This window comes from Odocoileus virginianus, chromosome 32, assembly GCF_023699985.2.
Source record: "Odocoileus virginianus isolate 20LAN1187 ecotype Illinois chromosome 32, Ovbor_1.2, whole genome shotgun sequence".
In the NCBI taxonomy this organism is placed as follows: Eukaryota; Metazoa; Chordata; class Mammalia; order Artiodactyla; family Cervidae; genus Odocoileus; species Odocoileus virginianus.
Window position 1 is genome coordinate 24,084,884 of NC_069705.1, and position 24,989 is coordinate 24,109,872.

General features: G+C 42.3%; 1 protein-coding gene and 1 long non-coding RNA gene across 2 annotated transcripts in view; one reads left to right on the forward strand and one right to left on the reverse strand.

Moving 5' to 3' along the window:
- MTMR7 (myotubularin related protein 7) overlaps positions 1–24,989 on the reverse strand; it is a 98,255-nt gene that overhangs the window by 61,364 nt on the left and 11,902 nt on the right. The window contains exons 2-3 of the mRNA XM_020883339.2: positions 2,759–2,881; positions 421–583 (exon numbers count right to left, since the gene is read on the reverse strand). Of these exons, the coding sequence (XP_020738998.2) occupies positions 421–583; positions 2,759–2,881 (286 nt within the window). The remainder of the gene's footprint in view (positions 1–420; positions 584–2,758; positions 2,882–24,989) is intronic.
- Positions 814–2,855, forward strand: LOC110131056 (uncharacterized). The gene is made up of 3 exons (XR_002312057.2): positions 814–904; positions 1,770–1,841; positions 2,782–2,855. It is a non-coding gene; the product is annotated as an uncharacterized lncRNA (long non-coding RNA).

Consider the following 24,989-nt stretch of genomic DNA (forward strand, 5'->3'; position numbering starts at 1 on the left):
ACACAGTAAGTAACTCAGACAGAGGCCCCCAAAGACAGAAACTAAATCAGATTCCTTGGCCTCATCTGAAGGCTTGATGTTGCTTAGTCACTCAGTCGTGTCCAACTCTTTTGGGATCCCACGGACTGTTCCCCGCCAGGCTCCTATGTCCATGGGATTTCCCAAGCAAGAATACTAAAGTGGGTTGCCATTTCCTTCTCCAGGACATCTTCCTGACCCAGGGATTGAACCCACACCTCCTGCCTTGGCAGGTGGATTCTTCACCATCTGAGCCACCAAGGAAGCCCCCATCTGAAGGCTGGGCCTAACGTATAATCTCTAAAGCACTATAATTAAGAAGCATTATCGACATTTCTTCAACATGACCTGTGACTTTCTTAAGCGTGAGTCCACGCTGAATGCCAGGCCGCTCTGCCCTACCTGGCCTCGCGAGGCGGATGAGAGAGATGTACACGTCGTGGCAGTCCCTTTCCTGCGGGATGACGAGCTGTAAGAGCTGAAAGTTCTTGCAGCGAATCAGTAGAGGGCACCCGGTAGCTGTCGTTGCCTGTTTCTCGATGGTGGCGATCTGACTGTGGAGAATCTACCGCCAGAAATTAATGTGGGTAAACTAAGCACAGATAACAGGTACATAGGACAGAAAGCAACAGGTCTTGTAACAGAGCAGAGGGGGCACAGCTCTTAGCAGGCAGCCATTGCTGGGCCTTAGTCTTCCTGCACCCTGTTACTAGGCAACAGGCCTGGCTCAGCCATTGGTCGGTTGTCAATAAGGTCCTGCTCAGCTATTGGTCAGTCCTGCAGAAGGCCCCGCCCACTGGTAACTGACAATGAGGGACCCAGGAGGAAGTGACTCAGCTCAAGGGTTGGTGGTGAGGTGGTCGTCAGGTGGAGAGTGAGTTAAGAGGTAGAGTCAGGCCTTCTCCTGGAGGCCCTCCAGCTCACCCAGCCTTGAGCCAGTGGCTGAGCCGGGGGGTGGCCAGGGAACAGACTGGGGACGATGTCCTGCGGGGCTCCAGAGCTCTGACTAAGGCCCTCCACTAGCCATGGCCCAGGCCTTGAGGAGCGGCGAACCTCTCCCCCATCCCTGTCTCTGTGACCCACTACCAGTGGCCGTCTGTCTGGGTCATAGTCTGTGAAACCTGGTCTCCCTCCATTTGGGAGGCTGGAGGAGACCGATGGGCAGCTGGATTAGGTGCCTGGCTCCCTTAGGGAGGACAGCTGGGCAGGGTGTGGGAACCTGGCCCTGATGGAGCTGCCAGCTGAGCTCTAGCCTTCTCTTAGCCAGGAATGGGACCTTGGAGGGTGAGAGTTGTGCCCTGGGACCTTGCCCTTTCTTGTCAGGATGGAGAATAACATTCGTTTGGTAGAGATTTATAGGAACATGGTTACCTGACCATGACCTGACCTCAAGAGCAAAGGGTCTGACCCCAAGAAGTCTGCAACAACTAACCACACCCAATTCCTCACCTTTTGCTTTTAAAGGGGCTTGCTGAAAGCTTTCAGTAACTTTGGAGTTCTTAGGGCATGAGCCACCCATCTCCTTGTATAAACCTGTAATAAGCCTTTCTCTGTTCCAAAAGCTAGTGTTTTACTACTGATGGGCCTCACTGTGCATTGGGCACAAAGCCTTGTGATTTGGTAACAGTCTCTGAGCCACACATAGAGAGAAGAAACACCCTTGACCTTCAGCTGGCTTGCACTCAGTTGACAGGAACTGGTATGTTTGGGGGTAAGAACCAGCTGTCTGAATTCATCATTTTATTTTTCAGTGCCAAGCTTTCTGATAGTCAAGCTCATTATACGAAGCAAACCCTTCAGCCTAGAATTCTGCACAGCTCCAGGTAAGGGAACATTTGGGTCGTCAAAGGTTGAAATGCACTGGGTAGCTAAAATTAAATAAGGTCATGAGAAGTTAGTAAAATAAACCTTGCAATCAACAAAAGTTAGAGACGGTTCCGCTGGGAGGTGCCACCATGCTCCTTAATTCCACATGGAATGCTCGAGTTCAACAGCAACTTGAGATGGTTGTTTTCTAAGCTGTTGGTGGTCAGGCAGGCTGCAGAAGAGATTTATTTAAAAGGAAACCATGCTGAAGTGCTCTGGCTTTCAGGAGGGTCTCTGCTCGGTCCTCAGTGGCAATGCTTCATTCTTTAAATTCCTCTCCACTAAGTAGGGCGGGCCACCTTCTGCTGCAAAGATCAAGCCTACAGAAAAGGCAGAATCTACAATCCACAGATTCTGGTTCTGGTCCTAATGGCATGGTTGGGCAGCTCTCTTAAAATAAGGATCTTCTAACGGTCTCATTATTCTGTAGCAGAAATACCTGATAACAGGACTCTTCCCTAGACTTTCTCTTTTTTAAATTATGAGAAAATTGTAGACAACATAATGACTAAATGGCCTGCACCACAGGATGCTACGAAGGAAGCAGATTGCAAATCACTGTTGTAAACGCTGTATCTGGTACAGTAACATTATTGAATCTCTACTTGTCAGCTGTGACACGAAGCACTTACACCTCTGGCTATTCCTCTCTCTTTGATGATGTTCAAATCATCAGTATTTAAAGTGAGTAAAGAGATCAAGTGGACATGACCCTTTACCAAAAAAGGCAGTGCTCACTTTCCAGAAAGAGTGCTTTGAACACCCAACCCCTGCAAGTCCCACCCTCCTCACCTTGAGAACAGACAAAACCGAATCAAAACTTGTTACTTCAAACAATGGAAAACACAAAAAGCCAAAAATAAGGACTGCATACCCATGTTTCTTTCCTTGCATCAGGTGCGGTTTCCACAAATATGACGTGAGTGGCAGTCAAATACAAAGTACCGAGGGCTGCTTTTTTAGAAGATATTCGATCTACCAAGCGGACGTTTTCAACCTAGGGAGATCAGTTTGACAGGGTTATCGTAAAGCAAAAGAGCTGGTCACAAACAACAGTCAGCAGGTAATCTCCTGCTTAATCCAAATATGACTTTCAATAAGACCCTTCCAAAAACAAAAGACAAACTTGCCCCCTTAAGCTAATTAGATATCACAAAGGTCTGTGTATCAAAAGATACAAATTCACCAACTCCTTAAATGCAACCTTAAACATACCACAAAAGATTCATACACCCTATTTTTTAAGAATATCCTGAGTTTTAAAGAGGTCAATGTTTTTACTTTAATTATATAATTCTAATTTAAGGCAGGAAGTAACACATGAAAGTTCTTTGTTTACATGTTAACTATATATGAATTGCATTCTATTAAAAAGAAAACTGTATTTTCCTATGCATTTCTCCATTGTGGAAGTGGCCCCAGGATTGTCTGCTCCCATATAAACTAGCAGGAATACAAACATACATACAGTAGCAAAAAGTATCACAGGAATGTTCTGTATGCTCCCCAAGAAAATTTACCAAATGAAGATGCTAATATCTATAATAAAATCTTTCTACTAAATAGAATTCTTACCCCTGAACTACAGTTCAAACTGTCAGATAAGACTTCTGCAAACAATTTTTACCAAGCATACACCTCTGAAAGATAGGGCAATTTCAAGAATCATTCCAATAGGAAACATACAGGAAATGACAAGAGAGTGTCTACAGGGCAAGTGAAAACCCACACGATGACAACCCCAATAAGGCAGCCACCTCAAACACCCAGAGAACATTCCAGTGATGACGGTGGGGCTAAGCAATGCTACTTACTACTGCCAAGGATTAACCATCTACAAACAGACACTGGCTCAATCCTCACCTCTCAAATCAGTATGCTGTACTCGTGACTGGTTCATTTCACTTAGCATCATGTTTTCAATCCATGTTTCAATCAAAGTTCATCCATTTGTAGAATATGTCAGTACTTCATTTATTTTTACTGCCCCACACATGTTCCATTACATGTATATACCACATTTTATTTGTCAGCTGATGGACATTAGGATTGTTTCTACTTTTTGGTTATTATTAAAATTGCCACTATGAACATTCTTACACAAGTTTTTTTTCACATACAAGTTTTTATGAGGACAAGGTTTCATTTTTCTTGGGTGTATATATACCTAGGAATGGAATTGTGCCAGGTCATATGTAACTCTTTGTTTAACCTTTTGCAGAATTCCCAGACTATTTTCCAAATACAAAGTGGCTGTACCATTTTACACTCCCACCACCACTCCATGAGGGTTTTGACTGCTCTGTGTCTTTGCCAACACTTGCTATAATCTTTTTTTGATCATAGCCATCTGAGTAGGTATGAGACGGTATTTTGTGATTTTTTTACTTGCATTTCCCTAGTGGTTAATGATGCTAACGTCTTTTCATGTGCACACCTGTTTTTAATGAAAACACTTCCTATATTTCACCACTGAATTTGATGTTGATTTTTTAAAAATACTAGCACATCATGGAAGTGATCTGTTCCTAGTTTAATGAGTGCTGATTTTTGAAAATTAGAAATGAACATCAATGCTTTGGAGGAATATTTGCTTTGTTTAGTCTGATGCTATCAATAAGAGTAATGGATTTTCTTAACCCTTAAGTCTTGGATTCTTGGTATATGGCCAACTTGGAATCCATGTATTACTGTTTTAATATTACTTATATTTTATCTGCTATAATTTCCTTTTTGGTTTTTCTGCATCTATGCTTTTAAGAAACATTGGTCTACATTAGCCTATTTGTGCCACTTTTATCAGGTGAAATCAATTATGATTACATTAATTAGGAAGCTTTCAACATACAAATTATTTAGTATTTGAAACAAATACAGGCACTTTATACAGAAAGAGTTCTTTAATAATTCTTCCAACTTTTTGCTCAGTTATAGACCCACTCAATGTTTTCTACTTTTTTTTTTTCTTTTACTAAATCTCATTTTGACATCTATTTTTTTCAAATTATCTTCTTACTGCTAATTTTCAATTTCTTATAATCTTTTCATTCTTGTCTGTGGGCAAATCCCTCTCTCCTCAACCTTTTTCTGATTCCTAATATTGTAAACTAGGTTCTTACATTTTTGTAATTAGGTATGCAAAGGTTTTTCTTCCAAGTAACAGGTTTTGGATTTATGAAGTTAACTTTTCTCTTTTCCAACCATTCATTTATGCTTGTGTTTGCTAATAAGTGTTTTAACACACTTTTTTGAGTATATTATGTGGTTTTCCTTTGTTAATTTTTAAATCCGCAGATTTGATAAGCTCATTAATTTTCATTCTTTTTGGTTAATAACAAGCCTCAAGTCCAATCATCTTCCTTCAAGCAAATCTTTGGCAAGCATCTTATGAGTTTTGTTTATAATAGTATCATTCTTCTTATTTTCTAGGTAGTTTATAACTACAGTCTTTATTTCTTCTCTGATCCAAGAGTTTTTAAAGAGAATATTTTTCAATTCCCATGTGATTGGATTATGGTATTTAAACTTTCGTCCTTAAATATTCTACTTTGAACTACCTGTGAGAAAGATGTCATGGAAGAGAGAGTGGGAGGACAAGAGCAAGGAGATATAGTAGGACACTTCCATGGGGAGAAAAACCTCAGTTGCATACTGATATGTGCATAGCTAAATGACCAGAGGTCCAGGGGTGATATGAGCTTTCCTGGTGGCTCAGAGGTAGAGAATCCGCCTGCCAGTGAAGGAGACATGGGTTGGATCCCTGGACTGGGAAGCTCCCTGGAGAAGGAAATGGCAACCCACTCCAGTATTCTTGCCTGGGAAATCTCATGGACAGAGGAGCCTAGTGGGCTACAATCCATGGGGTCTCAAAAGAGTCAGACCAGACTGAGCAACTAAAACAAACAACGAACCAGAGGGTGTTATACCAATTAACAATATCAAAAAATGGAACATAAATAATTTTCTCTGCACTTAGAACCCATGAAACAAAACTTTATTAGGGTAACCATACTGACCATAAGATAATATTTTAAAGTCAAAGCATCTAGTATGAATTATTTTCCCTATAGAAGTAAAGATATACCACTTAAATTATTTTTAGAAAACTCTCAGTGGAACAGAACAAGGTTCACAGATGGTGGTAGATTAGAACACTCAATGAGATTTTTCCATGTCTTTTTGTTAATTTTGGATGCTGCTGCAGGAAAATTACATTTCAAGATATAGCCATCGTTCTCACAGGTCTCACAGCTGTCAAAAGTAATTCTGAAGTAGAGGGAGGAAATAAAAAAAAAAAAAAGATGAGGGAAACACCATCAGCATGATTTCCCAATGATGTAATAAGAAGAAATGAGTAATAAAAAATTAAAATTCCGTTGCCTGAGAAATTCTGTGAAGACGGACAGCACTGCTCAGGGATCACTGCATGGTTTACACTAAGACAGCCAGAACAGTCTTGACCGTGATTCTGGAGTCGGTCAATTCTAGACCAAGTGAAATATACCTCAGTTGTGCTGATGCCATCATGAAGACCCGATGGCTCCATAACTCTGCCTCACTGCACGGCGAGCTCAAGTCTACCTCCTCTATGCATATAAGTAAACTGTATGGTAAAAAGGCCTCTTTCATACTTGGAGAAATGATGACCTTTAAGAAACTACCAGCTTTCCTTAAGACAAAGTTATCACCATTCATTTGCACGTTCCAGTGGACACCATGCTCAAGACACACTAGGTATCTGTGCTCTGCAAAGGGCAGTTCATCCACACAAAAGATATTACATCATTATGTGATATCACCTTATATCAGTATATCAAGGTGATATATCCCATTATATCATTATTGGGTGTACTCTTGGGTGTACTATTGGGTGTACATTTTTCACATTCTGACATTTCTGAAAGCGGAATGCATCTTAAGATTAATATGGTAAGAAGACACTGTGGCATTTCATTGGCAGCATTTTTTTTTTTCCTTTACATAAAATCTCGGTGCATCTGACATCACATGTGCCTTAGATTTGCTGAAATGCAGTTTAGTTTTTGGTCACTGGCGTACAAGTGATATTTGAAACCACAGGACTGAAAGGTTACCTCAGGAGAGCATGTAGAGTGAGAAGATGTGAGGACATGCAAGAGTGAAAGGTCTGATGGAAGAGGGGGAATTGGAGAAGTGAACCGGGGAGGAACGGCCAGTGGGGAGGAAAATCGGAGGGCATGCTCCTGGGGGGGAGTGTGCAGAGGGAGTGGTTTGAGACAGAGAGTGTATATGTGGAATGCTGCCGCCAGATCAAGTAAAGCCAGAACTGGAAACTGCCCACTGGATTCAGCAACACAGAAGATGCAGGAGGGGTGGTGGGAGCCCTGGGATCAGAAGGCATCACGCAATGGCTGCAGGAGTGAATGCACCAGAGCTGAGAAAGTGGAGACTCAACTCTTTGTGGAAGTGCGGGCAGTAGCCAGAGAGGGGAGCCTGACTGCTCAATATTAGTATGTTTAGGATAATCGGCTAACAATTACTTTAAGTAGCTTTCTGCTTGAAACTGGTATTTGAAAATAGAACACCTTAAGATAAAATGATACTGCAAAGCTATATTCACAAACCACCACCAGAACTTTCTTCTTTGTGGTGTGCCTGTTCAGTCTCTTAAGTCATGTCCGAGCCTTTGTGACTCCATGGAGTGCAGTACGCTAGGCTTCTCTGTCCTTCACTATCTCCTGGAGTTTGCTCAAACGCATGTCCACTGAGTCAGTGATGCCATCCAACCACCTCATCCTCTTTGAGATAAACCCAAATGTTTTCATAGGCAGATGTTTAGGGTTCTCACAACCAAAAGAAAGAACAGCAAACATCCGATTCCACTCAACCGAATGCCTTTGTGTGGGATGGTGTTAGGTTCTGGAAAGAAGAACAGAGACTGAATAGGATGGAGTCTTTGTGCTGAAGACTCTTACAGCCTCAATGGAAAAGGCTGTGCCCCAGTTTAACAGCCTTTTCATTCCCATCCCTGCCCTGTTGGATTTAGATGGGGGCAGGGGGAATGGTTTCATCAGCTTTTCTAGGCGAAGGCTGAAAAGCCTCAGTGAGGACACCAGGTCCCACCACGGCACCGCTGGTCCTTCCCCATCAATCACGGGCAGACAGAGCCTCTCCTCAACCAAGCTCCATCACACCACCTAATAATTTCAATCTAAATGGAAGTCCTTACTTTCTAAACTACAGGTCAAATACTCAACTACTGAACATTTTGAGGTTCTAGAATCATCTCTATCTGGGAAAGAAAGACTTCCCTAGAGGCCAGGGAGTCTGAAGTGCAGAGTAGGGTTACCTTTTGTTGAAACCAAGGAAAACGAAAGGCACCGGTCGCAGGTCTGGCTTGGGCCAAAGCCCCAGTGCTCAATACCGTATAAAGCAGGCTGAGGGCCTCTGCCAGTCACTGGAGGGAAGAGATCCAGACGCTGCCGACCCGGGAGAAACCAACGTGTCTGCAGTGGCCAAAACCGAAGACAAGTTTATGTTCTAATCTAAGAAAAGCAACTAGAGAAATACTTTGTCGTGCTAAATTTGGTATCATGACATTTTCTAACTCTGGCAACATGGAAAGTGAAGTATTTGGAAGTCGTGGAGGCCTGGGCTCTGGTTTTGGTTCTGAAAGGGCTCCGCTGGGCTCAGGCAGCCGAGCGACTCCCTCTGGGTTCTGACTCCTGCGAAGGACCTACGGCTGTTTAATGCCTTTCCCCACTCAGGCTGCTCTCTTAACTGTCTGAGGTGCTGCAGACTCTAGAAAGCACATGAAACAGCAGCTGTGGAAACACACACGAGGTTGTGCTTGTTAAGTCTCTCAGTCGTGTCTGACTCTTTGTGACCCCATGGACTGCAGCACGCCAGGCTTCCCGGTCCTTTACCATCTCCCGGAGTTTGCTCAAACTCATGTCCATGGAGTCAGTGATGCTATCCAACCAAGAACCGACTCATTGGAAGAGACCCTGATGCTGGGAAAGACTGAGGGCAGGAGGAGAAGGGGATGACAGAGGATGAGATGGTTGGATTCACACGATAATGACCCAGTATTACATCTCAAGAAATTCAGCCCCTCAGGACAGTGGCTGGCCAATAAAACTCTTGAGATTGCCCCAGGAAGGGAAGCACCAGCCTCAGCCATGACAGATGCCACAACAGTCTCTGAAACTGGACCAGAGGCTACACTGAAGCTGAGTGTTTGGGGCCCAGAGGAGAGAGAAGAGCATCCTCCCCATTAGCCCAGGGGTGGGGCCGCTGGCCACACCCGGCTCTTCTCAGTCTCCAGGTTCCCATCCAACCTGATGTCTTCTCCTCTTTCCTCCTAAAGTCTTTGGAGTCTGGACACAGCTGCCTGAGACCCCCAAGTACTTGGTAAGGCTCCCCGGGTGACTTCTACCTTTGATAATTAAGTGTTGTTTGAATTCATGAAGTCTCTTACTACAGTGTTTAAAAGAAAGTCTCCTGGTTGCCTTTCGTGAACAAATACATCTTTTTTTTTTTTTTTAAGTATGATACATGATCTTAGTGCTCATAAAATTCTTTCAGATAAAAATGAAACAATTCTGCAAAAAGTATGTTTACATTAGAATGCCAACCTGATTTTTGAAACATGATATTTTGCAATCTATCTAGCCATCGAATTTTTTTTTAAACAATCTTTCATGGTGATACTCGAGCTACACAGCACATAGACCAAGCTGGCTTCTTGAAACCCATCCATCATCTTCCCACTCTGCTGGCCAGGACATGGCTCAGTACTTACGCAGAAACCAAACTCAAGACCACTGCAATGATGAGAACCTAGAAGGGCACATGGAATCCATGTTTTCTAAAATGCTCTTCTTTTGGAGCACAACATGTCAGGTGAGCCACAAAATGTGAGGATGTGTGACATAAAAATGTGCCTCAGTACTGCTGTTTAAAGTGCCCCATGGCGGAAGGAGAGGGTGGACAGATTGAGAAGACAGCACTAGCATAGACACACCACCATAGACAGCCAGTCGGGAGCTGCTGGATCACACAGGGAGCTCAGCTCGGTGCTCTGATGACCGCTGGGGGGATGTGGGAGGGAGGCTTGAGACGGAGCGGGTATATGTATCCATGTAGCTGATTCATGCTGTTGTACGGCAGAAAGAATACGACACTGTAAAGCAATTATCCTCCAACTAAAATTTTTAAAAAATTTTAAATAAAGTGCCCCATAGCCACTACAGGTCCATCCCACTGTATGCTCTTTTACACCGGAATTAGGAGAGGGTGGCAAGTGTCCCATGGCTGGGACAGAAGCCCCCAAGGATGGAGCCCCCCCTGGGCATTCACAGTCTTGGGTGCGGAGGCTATTCTGGCTTCAAGCAGATACCACCCCTCACTCACAAACTGCCAAGACTCACAACTGGATGATCCAGGACTAAGTTTCCAGAAATGCTGAAGGTCAAGAAGGAAGCACAATTGAGGAAGCTCCCTCTCAACCTCTCCCTTGAGCAGCAGGGGCAGAAGAAGAAAAGAGAAAAGAACAGAAGCACTGACAACCATTTCGTGAACAGCTACTGAGTGTCAGGTATGTACTAAGTGTTCTCCGCACAGTGTTCCTAACCCTGGCTGAAAGGGAGAAGTGGTGATACCAGTGTAGCCTATGAATCCACTGCCCAAGACCTTGCAGCTAGGAAGTCGGAGAGACAGATTTCAGACCAGAAGTGTCTGACTCCCACATCCGTTTCCCTAGGTCTCTCCCACACTTTACTGCCTCAGTCCAGACCTAACATTGTAAATTAATGGCTCGATGGCCCAGCCTCCATTTGCCATGAGAGCGTTGATACAGTGAACAAGTAAAATGTTCCGGCCAAAGCTAAAGCACTGATCATTCAGTGTAGAGCTTCACATCACAATGGCCCTGTTAACCCCCCGTCTGTCCATTTCACTGGCCTGGAGGGACGCATCCCACATGGTACCGAGGCAGCCTGAAGAGCCTGGCTCCCAGGGGGTCCCAGGACCAGCCAGCCAGAGTCGTGACAGGTGCACTGGCGTCTTTCACATCAGAAGGTGCCATGACCTCCTGCAAAAGCAGGAGAACCACGTCAGGAGTCAAATTGCACTTCTGCTCACCAACCACGTGTTAACTCTAGAAAGGTTTCAATTATGGTAGGTATCCTTGTGGTGCTAAGTAGGATGGTTAAAGCTTGAACCCAGAGCTCCTGGACAATGAATGATTCCACCGGTGAGGAACTGCATGCGTGGGAAAGAAAGAGAAGAAGCATCCATCTCTATAGTTAGGAACGAACAGTAACTACTGACAAACAAACCCATAACAGAGACTTTAGAGATTTCATTCTCGCTCCCACTGAATGCTCACCTTGTGTCTGTGATTCCATTCTCCCTTTTAACAGCAGTGATAACAGAGTTTGCAAGACTCAGTGGTTGTTGCAAAACATTTTGACACAGAAAAAGAAAAAGTAAAGAGACACAAAAGTCTGCAGACTACTTGGAATTGTTATAATCTCTTACAATAGGGGGGAAACGTATTTGATTTCTCTCATTTAAAAAGAACTACTTTCAATATTGTATATTTGAAAGTTGCTAAGAGAGCAGATCTTAAAAGTTCTCATCACAAGAAATAAATTAACTCTTTTGAGATGATGAATGTTAACGAACACTATGGTAATCGTTTTGTAATATATCTGTGTGTGTATGTGTGCTCAGTTGTGTCTGACTCTTTGCAACCCCATGGACTGTAGCCAGTCAGGCTCCTCTGTCCATGGAATTTTCCAGGCAAGAACATTGGAGTGGGTTGTTATTTCCTTCTGCAAAGGATCTTTGCAACCCAGGGATCATCCGTGTCTCTTGTGTCTCCTGCATTGGCAGGCATATTCTTCACCACTGAGCTGCCTAGGAAGTCTTCTGTAATATATATATATCTATCAAATCATTATACTACAGGCCTTAAACTAATACAATGTTCTGTGTCAATTATATCTCAATAAAACTGGAAAAATCACATGGTAAAGTGTTGCATAATAAACTTGCTTGCAAAAAATGTTTTAATTGAAAAAATGAAGAGATACACATTTCTCCTAAGTTATATAAACACATAAAAGTGGGTAGTCACGAAGCTTCAGAAATTTTCTAATCCAGCCATTTGATAGAAAAATCAGAAACACCAAACCTTCTCCCAAAAGTCTTATTTAATCTGTTTAAAACTATAAAACCAATGAAAGTCTTTTCCCAGGACCATTTTATTCAGAGGTCAGATATTGGAGAAGAACTGAGGGAAAGGCAAAAATCACAAAGCCCAATCCAAGAAAATACATGGCATGTAACCAGAAGAAATACTTAGATGTTCTGCCCTTCATAAAACTTATAAAATATCCTTGACATAACACTGAGAGAGATGCTGGTGGGAGACACATATTCAGAATGCATGAAAATAATCTTATTTTCAGGCTGTCGGAAAAATTAAGTCTCTTAAAAATGTCTCCTGCTATGAAGCCAAATTATTTGCTAAAACATCATCAATACAGTCAAGATAAAATACAAAGTAAGGCCTTTGTTAAAAATCCATGAAACAGGCTGCCACCCATCAGTTGAAGCCCTGTTAATTTCATTAATTTATTAATTCATGTTATTAATTTGTTGAGTATCTAGTCTGTGCCAGGGACCCAGACCAATGAGTTATCCAGAAGCTCCTAATTAGCAACACTGCCCACAGATTATCTGATTCCACCTCTGTCTGCCAGGACTTTCTACAGAGCAAGAGACAGAAATCTCAACTTCATATGGCTTCAGCCAAAAGGGATTTTTATGGAAGCATTTATCCATACTCATCAGGCTGGCCAGGGCTTCAGAGCCCCCAGCGCCCCCTACCCCACACCTCTCAGCAGGGCCCCCTCCCTCTCTGCTGGCTCTGGGCTCAGAAGCCCAACCTCACTGCACGCTTCCCCCGCAGCCCAAGTCTCCAGGCTTCTCCTTAAGCCAGCCAGAGTGGTCACCGGAATGACAGGTGAGTGGCTGGACTTGAGCCACAAAACACAGGGATGGTCCACAGAGCTGGCCGGGCCCTCGGTGAGCCTGGGAGAAAGCACGGGGAACCGCCAGAGCCTGGAGCGCGGCTGCCGCACGCTGTCTCCCAGCCTGTCATCTTTCCTCACGCCTCTGCGCATCACTCCCTATTTAAAGCTTCCCCGGTTCCCAGTGCGACAAATTAGGGCCTTCCACGGACTGGCCCCACCTTACCTTTTCAGCAGGCTCCTTTTTTAATGCCCCAAACCACCCCCAGTATCATATAACAGGTGCCACAGACTCTTCTCCAGAGATCCTGAGCTACCAGAATCCGCGCTTGGGAACAAAACCTCCATGCTTCTGCCTCCACCAGCATCTCCTAGACTGTGGAGCCCACCTCTTCAATCTTACCTCCTCAAGCACCAACGTCTCCCTGGACAGAGTCAGTTTCAGGCAGGTTAACTGAAGCAGAAGGGTACAGATTTGGAAAGACTAAAACCCAATTTCAAACAGACTCAAAACCCAAGGACTTTAGACAGGCCCATGGGTAGATATGGGTAGAGAAGTTCATCCCAGTAGTCTTAATCTCATTTTCAGAAGTAAGAGCGAAAAGAATGAATGGGTTTATCCAGAATATTCTGTTATGCTAGCTGCACAAAAGGACACTGAATATAAAGATGCCGAATCATATGCATGTTAGAAGGATGTTTAATGTGTCAACTTTCAAAATGAAGAATCTACAGATTTCCTCAATTTGCTGGAAAAATGTAAGACCTTTATTCACACAAGAAATAGGGTACTTGACACACATGCAGATTTTTTAAGCCACCTACAAATCATCAGATAATTCCAATAAATAAGGCTATATTTTGAAAAGACCTAAGTTGTGCAAAATTTACTATTAAAAGAAGAAAAAAAGTCAGTCAACTTTCCTATATAGAAAAGGATGTTTTGGGAACTCCTCTGGTGGTCTAGGGGTTAGGATGCAGTGCTTTCACTACCATGGCCTGGATTCAATCCCTAGTCAGGGAACTAAGATCCTACAAGCCATGGGGCACAGCCTAAAATTTTTTTTTTAATTTTTAAATTTTTAATTAAAAAAAGAAAAGTATGTTTTCTCCAGCTTAGGTCAAGGTAAAGGAAATATCTTGGCGATTTTGGATAGCCCTGAATGCCTATAAATGGGCAGGATGTTGAGTTCCATCTACCTATATGATTGTTACAACAGTTGATTTGATGGACATACAACTAAATTTTAAAAATTCCCTGAGGGGAGATAATAAAACTAAAATAGTTAGTGACACAGACCCATAGCTACTTAAGAAATGAGACTGCTAGCAATTCTTGGAAAAGACAGAGAAAAGAAAAGTGAGCCCATTTTTTGCTCAAGAGAAACTATAAATGCTATGCCAGCAGCCAAACTCATAAATAAAGCCAGGCACTTGAGAGATCTGCACAGGGCCCATATAATTTATTTTGGTAGGATGACCCTGGATGTGTAGGCTTAAAAGAACATGCACTGTTGAACAAGAGGACGGACTCGGGATTTATTTCAACACCACCTTAAAATAACCTCAACCAAAAATACCATTTTCAACAAGCCTAAATAAGAAATAAAAAAAGAAAAGAAAAAAAGAAGAAGAAAGAAGAGTTAAGAGGAAAATAAATGAAGAACAGATGCTGGGCCCTCTGTGACTCAAAGAATAAGCCTATGGAGTAACCTATTGAAGATAGTTGGCCTTAACACATTAGTGATTTTGAAAATTAAGATAGTACTTGGGAGAATAAGACCTAGTCAGGAAGCAATAGAAAGCAAAGGCTTCTTTTCATGATTTTCCTCTAAAAAAGATTTCCAAAATGCTTCTGAAGTTGATGTGTTTTTGACAAAGGCAGCGCTAGCAAACGTCTAAACCGTCTACTTATATAGTTCTTTGGGAACTATGGAAAAACATTTTTCCAAGGGCAAGTTGTGCCAAATGGAACTTAACTCCTGGTCCAAAGAGTGGAGAGACAGCCGGGCAGAGAGAACCAAGTCGTATACACCCCGGCCCCTCCCACCATCTCCTGGCAAGATTCAGTGCCAGAGGACCAAGGCGGAGAGCCCTTGGTCGGCCAGGCAAGGCCAGGTTCCAGCTCATTTACACGTTCCCATGCCTCACCCCTGGGCTCCAACCCCCAGGGACAGACTCCATAATCGGCACCATATTTTCCCCCTTCTCGTCTTACGGGTCACCCCTCGGGAGCCCCTCATTCACATTCTGGGAAATGAGCATAGAGCAGGATGTCGTGCAGACACAAAGATGCAAAGACCTCTTCCGAAGCGACAGGGAGTTCTGAGGTCTCCAAAAGCTTGAGGACACCACGCACCCAGCACGGTCTGTCCCCTCCAGCCTGCTACCCGTGCCCCGCCTCCTGAATCCTGCCTCTCCTTGGCCATTCCAGACCACAGAGATCACCCACTTTCCTTCAAACTGCTGTGACACCTCTGGCCTTTACTATTAAATATTTATTTCCCATTTATTCTACACTGCCTTATTACATGCTATTATCACTGACCAACTCTGTTTCTGAGAACGTGTGTTCTCAAGGAGGTTCTTTTATTTCTAACCTTCCCTGCAACATCATGAACCATACAGACCCACACTCACACTAGAAATGTGGAAAGGATAGAGATACAGTTGCTGGTGTCCTGAAACGATGCACATCTCGGTGATATCAGAGTAACACAGCAGCCTTCAACATAAGGTTCCTTAAGGATGGGTAGTATTTTTTTTTTTCATCTTTGTACCCTAATGCTTAGCACACATGCGTGCTAAAATATGTCTAGTGACTAAAAAATAACAGCACCATGGTAAAAACAAAGTATGTGAGGGATAGAATCAGATATGATCAACCAAGAATGCTCTATTACTGAATTTGAATTTTCAGTCAAGGAGGCAAGGAATTCTCAGTGTTGGAAGATGTTGCAAGTACAAGAAATGAGGAATAAGGACAAATGAAAAACCAAAAAAAAGAGCTCTCCCTGCAAAAGTGAAGACTAAAACGAAACGCCATGCAACTGAGACTTTTGACTTTCTTCCCCGTAGCTGGGGTATAGGATGCAGCTATGGTTGAAACAAGCAGTTTTTAAAAGCTGCTGTGAACACAAGTCAGCAGGTAAAAATAAAAACTGCGCTCTACAACTTGATTAGAGGTTTTTTATAAAAAATCCAACAGTCTTCACACTGGAAAGACGTTACCCAGGTGGTATAGAATCTGACAGGTCTCAAGAAACTTTAGGTCACTTTGCTTTAGGTCATAAGCTCTTTATGCAATTGCTATATGTAGTTACAGACTTCTCAGGTGGCTCAGTGGTAAAGAATCAGCCTGCAATGCAGAAGACACAGGTTCGATCCCTGGGTCAGGAAGGTCTGCTGGAGTGGAAACTAGCAACTCACTCATATTCTCACAGGTATTCTTGCTGGAAAATTCCATGAACAGACGGGAGGTTATCTATGGGGTTGCAAATTGATAGACACAAGTGGGCACAAGCACATATGTAATGACATAGCTCTTCATGAAACTCTTTATTTGAAAAGCTGAGACTATTCAACACACCATGTCCTGCCAGTTTCTGGCAGACCAGTTTTCATGCAGTCATTTGTAGTGTTTTGTGAAAATCCCTGGGATTAATGTTTTGGTTACAACGTTGCTTCACTTTTTAAAGCCTGATTTTCCTTGCAAAACTAAAATCTGTGAACTTGGTATTAAGCCCAGGTATAACATTTTTATTGGAAGCCATATTTCTATTTTCTTGCGAAATACTTTTATTTTAATAAAATGCTGGCATAAATACGAGTGCACTGAACCCTAACCACTAGGCAACCAGGGAGCACTAGCTCATGTTAAAAAATAAGACAGATGTTAACTAGACTTATTGTGATGAATTTACAATGTACACAAATACCCAATCATCTGTCGGGTGTTCCAGGAGGATCCTAGGACATTGGTTTGCATGCTGAGGAGGGTGAGAAGCAACTGTAAGGTTTACAAGAGAAGAACAGCAACAGGATTTGGCAAATAAATCTAAAGGTGGAAGATTTTCCAAGGTCTTGGCTTACAGTGATTTTATATATATAGTGCAATTTTTTTTTGTTTGCCTAAGTCTTTCTTTCCTACAGTGTAAGTACCATAGAACTAGGGAACTTGTCTTATTCACCACCAGATGGATCCCCAAGGCCTAAAACAGCACCTCACCTACAGAGAGCATTCAATGAATAGCTGTTGAAGGTCCAAGTGAAGAATAAAGACATGAATAGGGTCCTTGGACTGACTCGCTCAGCTCAAGAAGGTAGAATCCCTTTGATAAACCACCACTACTCCCACAGGCTGAACAACTCACTCCCATGTGGAAGTCAATGACACCCCAAACGTTCAAAATCATCTGTGCTTTGCTACATGCCCTGAGGAACAAGACTTTCTTTCAGAGCTTGGCAATAAATTTCTTTCTCCGGGAATCTGTGATAAGCAGTGCTTTAATACACGAAAAAGAGGAGAAAAGTAAACATACAATTTTTATAAAGTTGTCATAGCCTGCCACAAAACGTTAAGTGGGGGTTATTTTTAACCTATTTTAAATGGCTGTGGGAGGAAGGGTTGGACTTGTGTCCTGGGAAGTAACTTTAACTCCCAAAGGCTTCAACTCGCTGTCCACTAGGGGAAAGGCCACTAGAAAAAAATAGTTTGACTGTTCCTGGCCTAAGAAGTATGGTACAAAATGAGTTTCTTGGCCTCCCTCTGAGTGCAATAGAAGAATATAAAACAGAACCATCACACGGGACAGAGTCACGAAATCCTGGATGCTCGGTCAAGAAGTTTACTTTCATGCATACTTCACAGCGTGTCCCATTCACAATGGAAAAACCAATAAAAATAACCTTTAAATAAGGATGAGAAAATATATATACATGTGTTCTGTGAAAAGAAGCACTTCAGACACTGTTTGCCTGTGGAGATGTGACAGAGGTGATAACTAAAGCAAATCAGTCAATACTGTGAGGTCAAGGGACCAATGTTGAAATTCACGAATAAATAAATGAATGTCCAATGGGCAAACGTAGGAAGTTATGTGTTCACGTCTTGATCATTTCTCATAAGCAATCAAATATTTCAAGGTGTATAATGTGTTCATTGTAAGACACTGAGCTTCTGAAAGCTTTAATGCAGGCGTCAATGTAACCATGTTATTTTCACCCACTAAAACAAAGAAAAATCAGTGTATTTCTGTTTCCCCACCACACATCCACTCCAAAGAAAACTCTCTCTCAGAAGTCCTTGATGATGTCATGGAGGCTTCTTCTCCAGGGAACAGAAGCCATGACAGGGGCCTCCTGAGCAAAACTCGACACTTTTCCCAAAATCCATGTGTTTGATGAAATCAATGTTTTTATAAAAGAAAAATATGCTCTCCAATATGGGTATGAACTAGAGTTGGGTGATGGGAAGGGACTCTTTGCAGAGTGCCTTCAGAGGAAAAAGTACTCAACCACATTGTACAGTGAGGAAATGAAGTGAATGTGTAAGTCAAATGAAATGTTTGGATTAAGAAAAAAATTTTTATTCTCAAATTTTGTCAAAGTTCTTCCAGCATACAAACCTGTGACCACCTCCTTTTGCAATGATGATGATAATAAATATAATAAAAATAGCTAATATTTACTACATGTCACGTTAAATATTTCAATGCATCCTCTTGTTTAGTGTCCTAATGAGTTACAGATGGAGAAATTAAGGCTTTGGGAGACCTCAAGTGATTCATTCAAGATCATAAACATTGCTATAGTAATCAAGACTGTGTGGTACTAGTGAAGGATAAAGATCAAAGGAATAGAACCAAGAGTCTAGTAAGAAACCCAAGTGTCTATGGTCTAAGCAACTATAGGGAAATAATTTTTCACAAGGTTGTGCAGACAAAGGGAATAAGGAAAGTCAGTAAAGGATGCTGGAACAACTGGAATCCCATATGCAAAAGAGTGAATGTAGACCTCTATCTCATATCATACACAAAAATTAACTCAAAATGAATCAAGGAACTGCACAGTGTAAATCTTTATGACCCTGGAGTAGGCAATGGTTTCTTAGATATGGCATATAACATGAGCAACCAAAGAAAAAATAGGTAAATTGGACTTTATCAAAATCAAAAACCGTTGCACTTCTAAGGACAACAATAAGAAAGTGAAAAAAATGACCCACAAAATGGAAGAAAATATCTGCAAGAATATACAAAGACTTACAACTCAACAATACAAATATAGATGACACAATAAAAAATGAACAACTGGCTAGAATATAACACAGAAGAAAATCTTGATGGTTTGGCAGTGCTTTTTAAACACAACAGCAAAGGCATGATCTACAAAAGAAAGAATTGATAAGCAAGAGCTAATTAAAATTGAAAACTTTTGCTTTGTAAAAGACCCTAAGGGATGGGATGGGGAGGGAGGTGAGAGGGAGGGGTCAGGATGGGGAACACATGTACACCCATGGCTGATTCATGTGAATGCATGGCAAAAACCACCACAATATTGTAAAGTAATTAGCCTCCAATTAAAATTTTTTTAAAAAAAGACACAGCCAAAAAAAAAAAAAAAAAACCTGAAAAGTCAAGCCACAGATTGGGAGAAAATATTTGCAAAAGGCATTTCTGATAAAAAAAAAAAAAAAAAAACACCTGATTAAAAAATGAGCCAAAGACCTTAAAGGACATCTCACCAAAAACGTACAGATGGCAAATAAGCATACCTCCTATATCATACATCATTAGGGAAATGCAACTTAAAACAACAGTGAGCTACCACTACACAGTGATTAGAATACAAACACTGACAACATCAAACGTTGACAAGGATGTGAAGCAACTAGAATTCTCATTCATTCCTGATAGAAATGTAAAATGGTATGGTCACTTTGGAAGAAAGTTTGATGGTTTATTTTTAAAACCAAACACGCTCTTACTAGGTAATCAAGCAATTACCTTCTTTGGGATTTACTCAAAGGAGCTGAAAACTTACATTCACACAAAAACCTGTACACAGAAGTCTATAACAGCTTTATTCATAGTTGCCAAAACTTGGAAGCCACTAAGATGTTCTTCAGTAAGTGAGTGAGTAAACTGTGATACATCCACACAATGAAACAGTATTCAGCACTAAAGAGAAGTGAATTATCAAGTCATGAAAAGATATGGAGGAACTTTAGATGCATATTACTAGGTGAAAGAAACCAAACTGAAAAGGCTACCTAATGTATGATTCCAACTGTATGACATTCTGAGAAAGATAAAACTGTGAAGACACACAGATATCAGAGATTGCCAAGGGCTGGGACGGGAGGGATGAGTAAGTGGGACACAGGGTTTTCAGGGTAGTGAAGCTACTCTGTATGATACTATAATAATTGATTGTGACTAATGCAGCTATGACTGGAGAAGGAAATGGCAACCCACTCCAGTATTCTTGCCTGGAGAATCCCATGGACAGGGGAGCCTGGCGGGCTACATTCCATGGGGTCGCAAAGAGTCGGACACAACTGAGTGGCTTCACTTTCACTTTCACTTAATACAGCTATGAACATAGGCATACAAGTGTCTATTTGCATTCCTGTTTTTAACTCTTTGGGGCATATTTGTAGGAACAGAATTGCTGGATCATTACAGTAATTCTATGTTTAAGTTTTTGAGGGACCGCCAAACTGTCATGCACAGCAGCTGCTCCATTTTACATTTCCACCAGTCATGCTCAAGAGTTCCAACCTTTACGTCCTTGCCAAAACTCATTTTTGTTTGCTTGTTATCAGTAACTATCTAATGGGTATGAAGTGGTATTCCACTGTGGTTTTGATCTGCATTTCCCTAACAGTTAGTGATGCTGGACATCTTTTCAGGTGCGTATTGGCCATCTGGATATCTTCTTTGGAGAAATGTCTATTCAAGTCTCTGCCCAGTTTTTAATTGGGCTGTTTGGATTTTGTTATTATTGTTGAGTTAGAAAGGTACTTGTTTGCTTTTTGAAAACAGATACCTTAACCAGAGAAAGCATAGCAGAATCTTTTATATTACAAAGGAATCATGTAGTACACCTTTAAATCTTACAATCCTCTCATGCTGGAAAATGTATCTGTTTACAGTTCATCTTGATAAATGATAGGTGAAGGTGGGGAAAAAAAAAATTAAGCTACTGGGAATAAGCCTGACAGGCTACAGTACATGGGGTTACAAAAGAGTCAGACATGACTTAGTGACTAAACAACAAAATTAAATATATTATTTACATACAAGACACATAATTCAATATTCAACTGAAAGTAATTTGATGTTATTAATTAGTCCTTAGACGCAATGAAATCCATAGGGAACTCTGACCTAACATACAAGCATATATGGTTTATGGGAAAGTTTTCCAGGATTTGTACTTAATGACTGACTTTATTTACATCAGACTACTTTCTAAAGGATTTGAGATCTTTATAAAGTGATAAAGAAGAAATAGCCCTATTTAAAAAAAAAAAGTATGCCACTCTCATACTGTCCTGCAGTTCCTCAAGGGGATGTCTCCATCCTACTAAGGAAATCACCTGTGTGCCTAATAGGCATCTCAGATTCAGCATCTCCAAAACTGAGCCCCAGGGTCCCTCTCCCCTCACCTCTGATCTCCTCCTGTGGCTCCTCCCATCTCAGCAGCGCCCCCTTCCAGGCTGGGGCAAGTGACCTAGGTGCTCTCCTTGACTCCTCTTTTTGTCTCCTCTCTTATCTACTCTATCGGTAAATCGTTACCACTCTACTTTTAAATATATTTGGTTTACATATATATTTCCCTTCTCCAGTGGATCTTTCCGACCCAGGAGATATAGATATATATATCATGTATTTCCACCCCCACTGCTACCCTCCTCCCTTCTTTCTATCTTTGCCTACCCTCCCACCTGCATCCAGTTTATTTTTGCCCAAGATCCTGTAAAAGGTAAGCCAGAGCTCGGATCCCTTCTGTGCATCTCCCCACAGGCAGAGTGAGAGTCCCTGCCCCGCCTTAAAGCTCGCCCCTCATCCCTGCCCCTCACCCACCGGGCTTCCTTCTCGAAGACTCCAAGCACGCCTACGTGCAGACCCTCCGCTGCCCTCAGGTGAGTGGGTGAGTGGCTCCCTCACTTGCAGGCCTCTGCTCAAATGTCATTTTATCAGGAAGGCTGTATTATCAGCCTATATCAAGCAGACCCATCCTAACTCACTCTCACCAACATCCCTCTCCTCCTTATATTGTGTTATTTCTCTTCACAGAATTTTCACCATCACACACACATACAGTGTGCATCCCCCTAATTAGAAAGGGCTTCTCTGATAGCTCAGTTGGTAAAGAATCTGCCTGCATTCCGCTGGAGAAGGGATCGGCTACCCACTCCGGTACTCTTGGGCTTCCCTTGTAGCTCAGCTGGTAAAGAATTCCCCTGCAATGCGGGAGACCTGGGTTTGATCCCTGGGTTGGGAAGATCCCGTGGAGAAGAGAAAGGCTACCCACTCCAGTATTTTGGCCTGGAGAACTCCATGGACTATATAGTCTATGGGGTCACAAAGAGTCGGACACAACTGAGCGACTTTCACTTTCACCTGCTTTCTTACACAGTGTAAAATGAATAGGGATTCTTATGGTCTATGACACATTATGTGTTCTGTACCCACATCCAGACAACTCAGACTTCAGCTACACTTTTGCTAAACCTACTAGAAGTGATTTCAACACAGGTAGGTGGTATCGAGGAATGCTTGACCACAACTCCCACTTAGCCACAACTCAGAAAACTAAAGAAAATGTAACTGCTACAGCTATACTTTTTTTTCTATTTTTTTTTAAAATTTCTTACAATGTTCTGTTTGTTTCTGCCATAGAACAATACAAATAAGTCATAACTATACACACATCCCTTAAGTGGTGTGTTTCACTGTAACAAACTTATCAGCCTTGTTTCTGAAGTGAGATCATGTACTTGATTACACAGGCTACCTCCCCAATATTGTCAAATATTGGGCAATGGAACAGCCCTTAACAATTGGGCAATAATCTGTCTTCGTTGTTGTTCGGTCACTAAGTCCTGTCTGACTCTCTGCAACCCCATAAACTGCAGCACACCAAGCCTCCCCGTCCTTCATTATCTCCCGGAGTTTGCTCAAACTTATGTCCATTGAGTCACTGATGCCATCCAAACATCTCATCCTTCTTCTCCTCTTGCCCTCAATCTGTCCCAGCTTCAGGGTCTTTTCCAGTGAGTCAGCTCTTCACATCAGGTGGGCAAAGCATTGGAGCTTCAGCATCACTCCTTCCAGTGAATATTCACGGTTTATTTTCTTTAGGATTGACAGTCTTTACACAGATTCAAATCAAAAGGCTGACCTTGGTTCTTTTGACAAAACCAAATTGCAATAAGAAAAAATGAGAGGAATGTCTGATACCTTCCCTCAGGGCAAGAATGTGAGGAGGGCTGGGAGTGTGAAGCACTGGGAACCCAGACCACCTTCTCTCCTGCTCTCAACATCCAAAAGAGAGACAGCGGAGTTGTTGAGAATGCAAACGTAGATATACTGTCTGCTTCTGAATCCTCACTCTGCTCCCTGCAGCTAACTTATTTCAACCTCAGTTTCCTCATCTGTGAAATGGGGATAATAATAATACTTACCTAACAGTTATTTTAAGGACTAATGAATCGAGTGCTTAGCACACAGAAAGCTACTGAAGGCTTTTCTTTCACCAGTACTGTTACTATATTGCTACTGTTACAGACAGCCACCAAAAGTATATTCAATCTCACCGATAAGCAAAGCTATATAAATTAATGAGAAACCACACTGGCTGAAGCTCTAACACTTTGGCCACCTGATGTGAAGAGCTGACTCCTTGGAAAAGACCCTGATGCTGGGAAAGACTGAAGGCAGGAGGAGAAGGGGGTCACAGAGGATGAGATGGTTGGATGGCATCACTGACTCAAGGGACACGAGTCTGGAGATGGTGAAGGACAGGGAAGTCTGGCGTGCTGCAGTCCACGGGGTCGCAAAGAGTCGGACATGACCCAGCGACTGAACAACAACACTTCATTTATCATTCTCATAAAAAGAAAGAAGAAAAGTCCCTCTGCTTACAGTGGTAGAGCAGACACAACTCCAGCGGCAGATGTAACAGAGGACGTAAAAACATCTTTACGATATATATAAAATGGAACCCGCAAACACACTGCAGAAGTTTAAGCTGAGATGACAGAGAGATCTGCCCAACAATTTAAATTCACTGATGTTTATCACAGTTATTTGTTCTAGTGACAAAACGGAAGCAAATAAATATCAGATATTAAGGAATAAACTTAGTTAAAAGCTGTAAAATGTCTGAAATGTTAATCTGCCTGCAACCTCACAAATTACTGTCATCCGTGGTATCAAGGATGCTGACAGAAGACACAAGACTCTGGGGTCAGGAACTTGGCCTCCGTGACTCTCTGCAACCCAGGACGCGGGGCCCCAGGCCTGCGCCAGGCACCTACCCCCTCCCCTCACCCCCTCTCCAGTCTACGGGAAAAGAGTGCCCAGCACAGGCCTTGCACACAGCGGCTCCCAGACGAGGAACTCAGAGCCCAGAGCAGTCCACACACCAATCTTGTGAGAGGGCTGCTAACAAGCCTGAGGAACCTCTGTCCTGAGGGGAACATTGTCTTTCTTATCCCGGACAGCAAACGAATCTGCCCTTTGCCCAGGGGAGGAACGGTGTCTTTCTTCCGAGGCAGTTCACTACAAAATCACCCTTGAAAAAGATAACTTCGGAGCAAAAGTGCAGAAATGTTTAAGACCCATGGAGAAGTGATTGCCTTCCAACCCTAAACAACTTATAATGCCTCCACACAATGTGAGACCGTGTAGTGATGACAGATCAGTTTTCAGAAGAAAGTTTAATAAAGTAAGAAATATATTTATGGCATACTATTAGATACAAAACACAGGTTCTCACTTTCCAAAATTACACACATACACACAGAAATAAAAGAGACCTAATTTTGTTTTATGTTGTTTTCCTATTTTT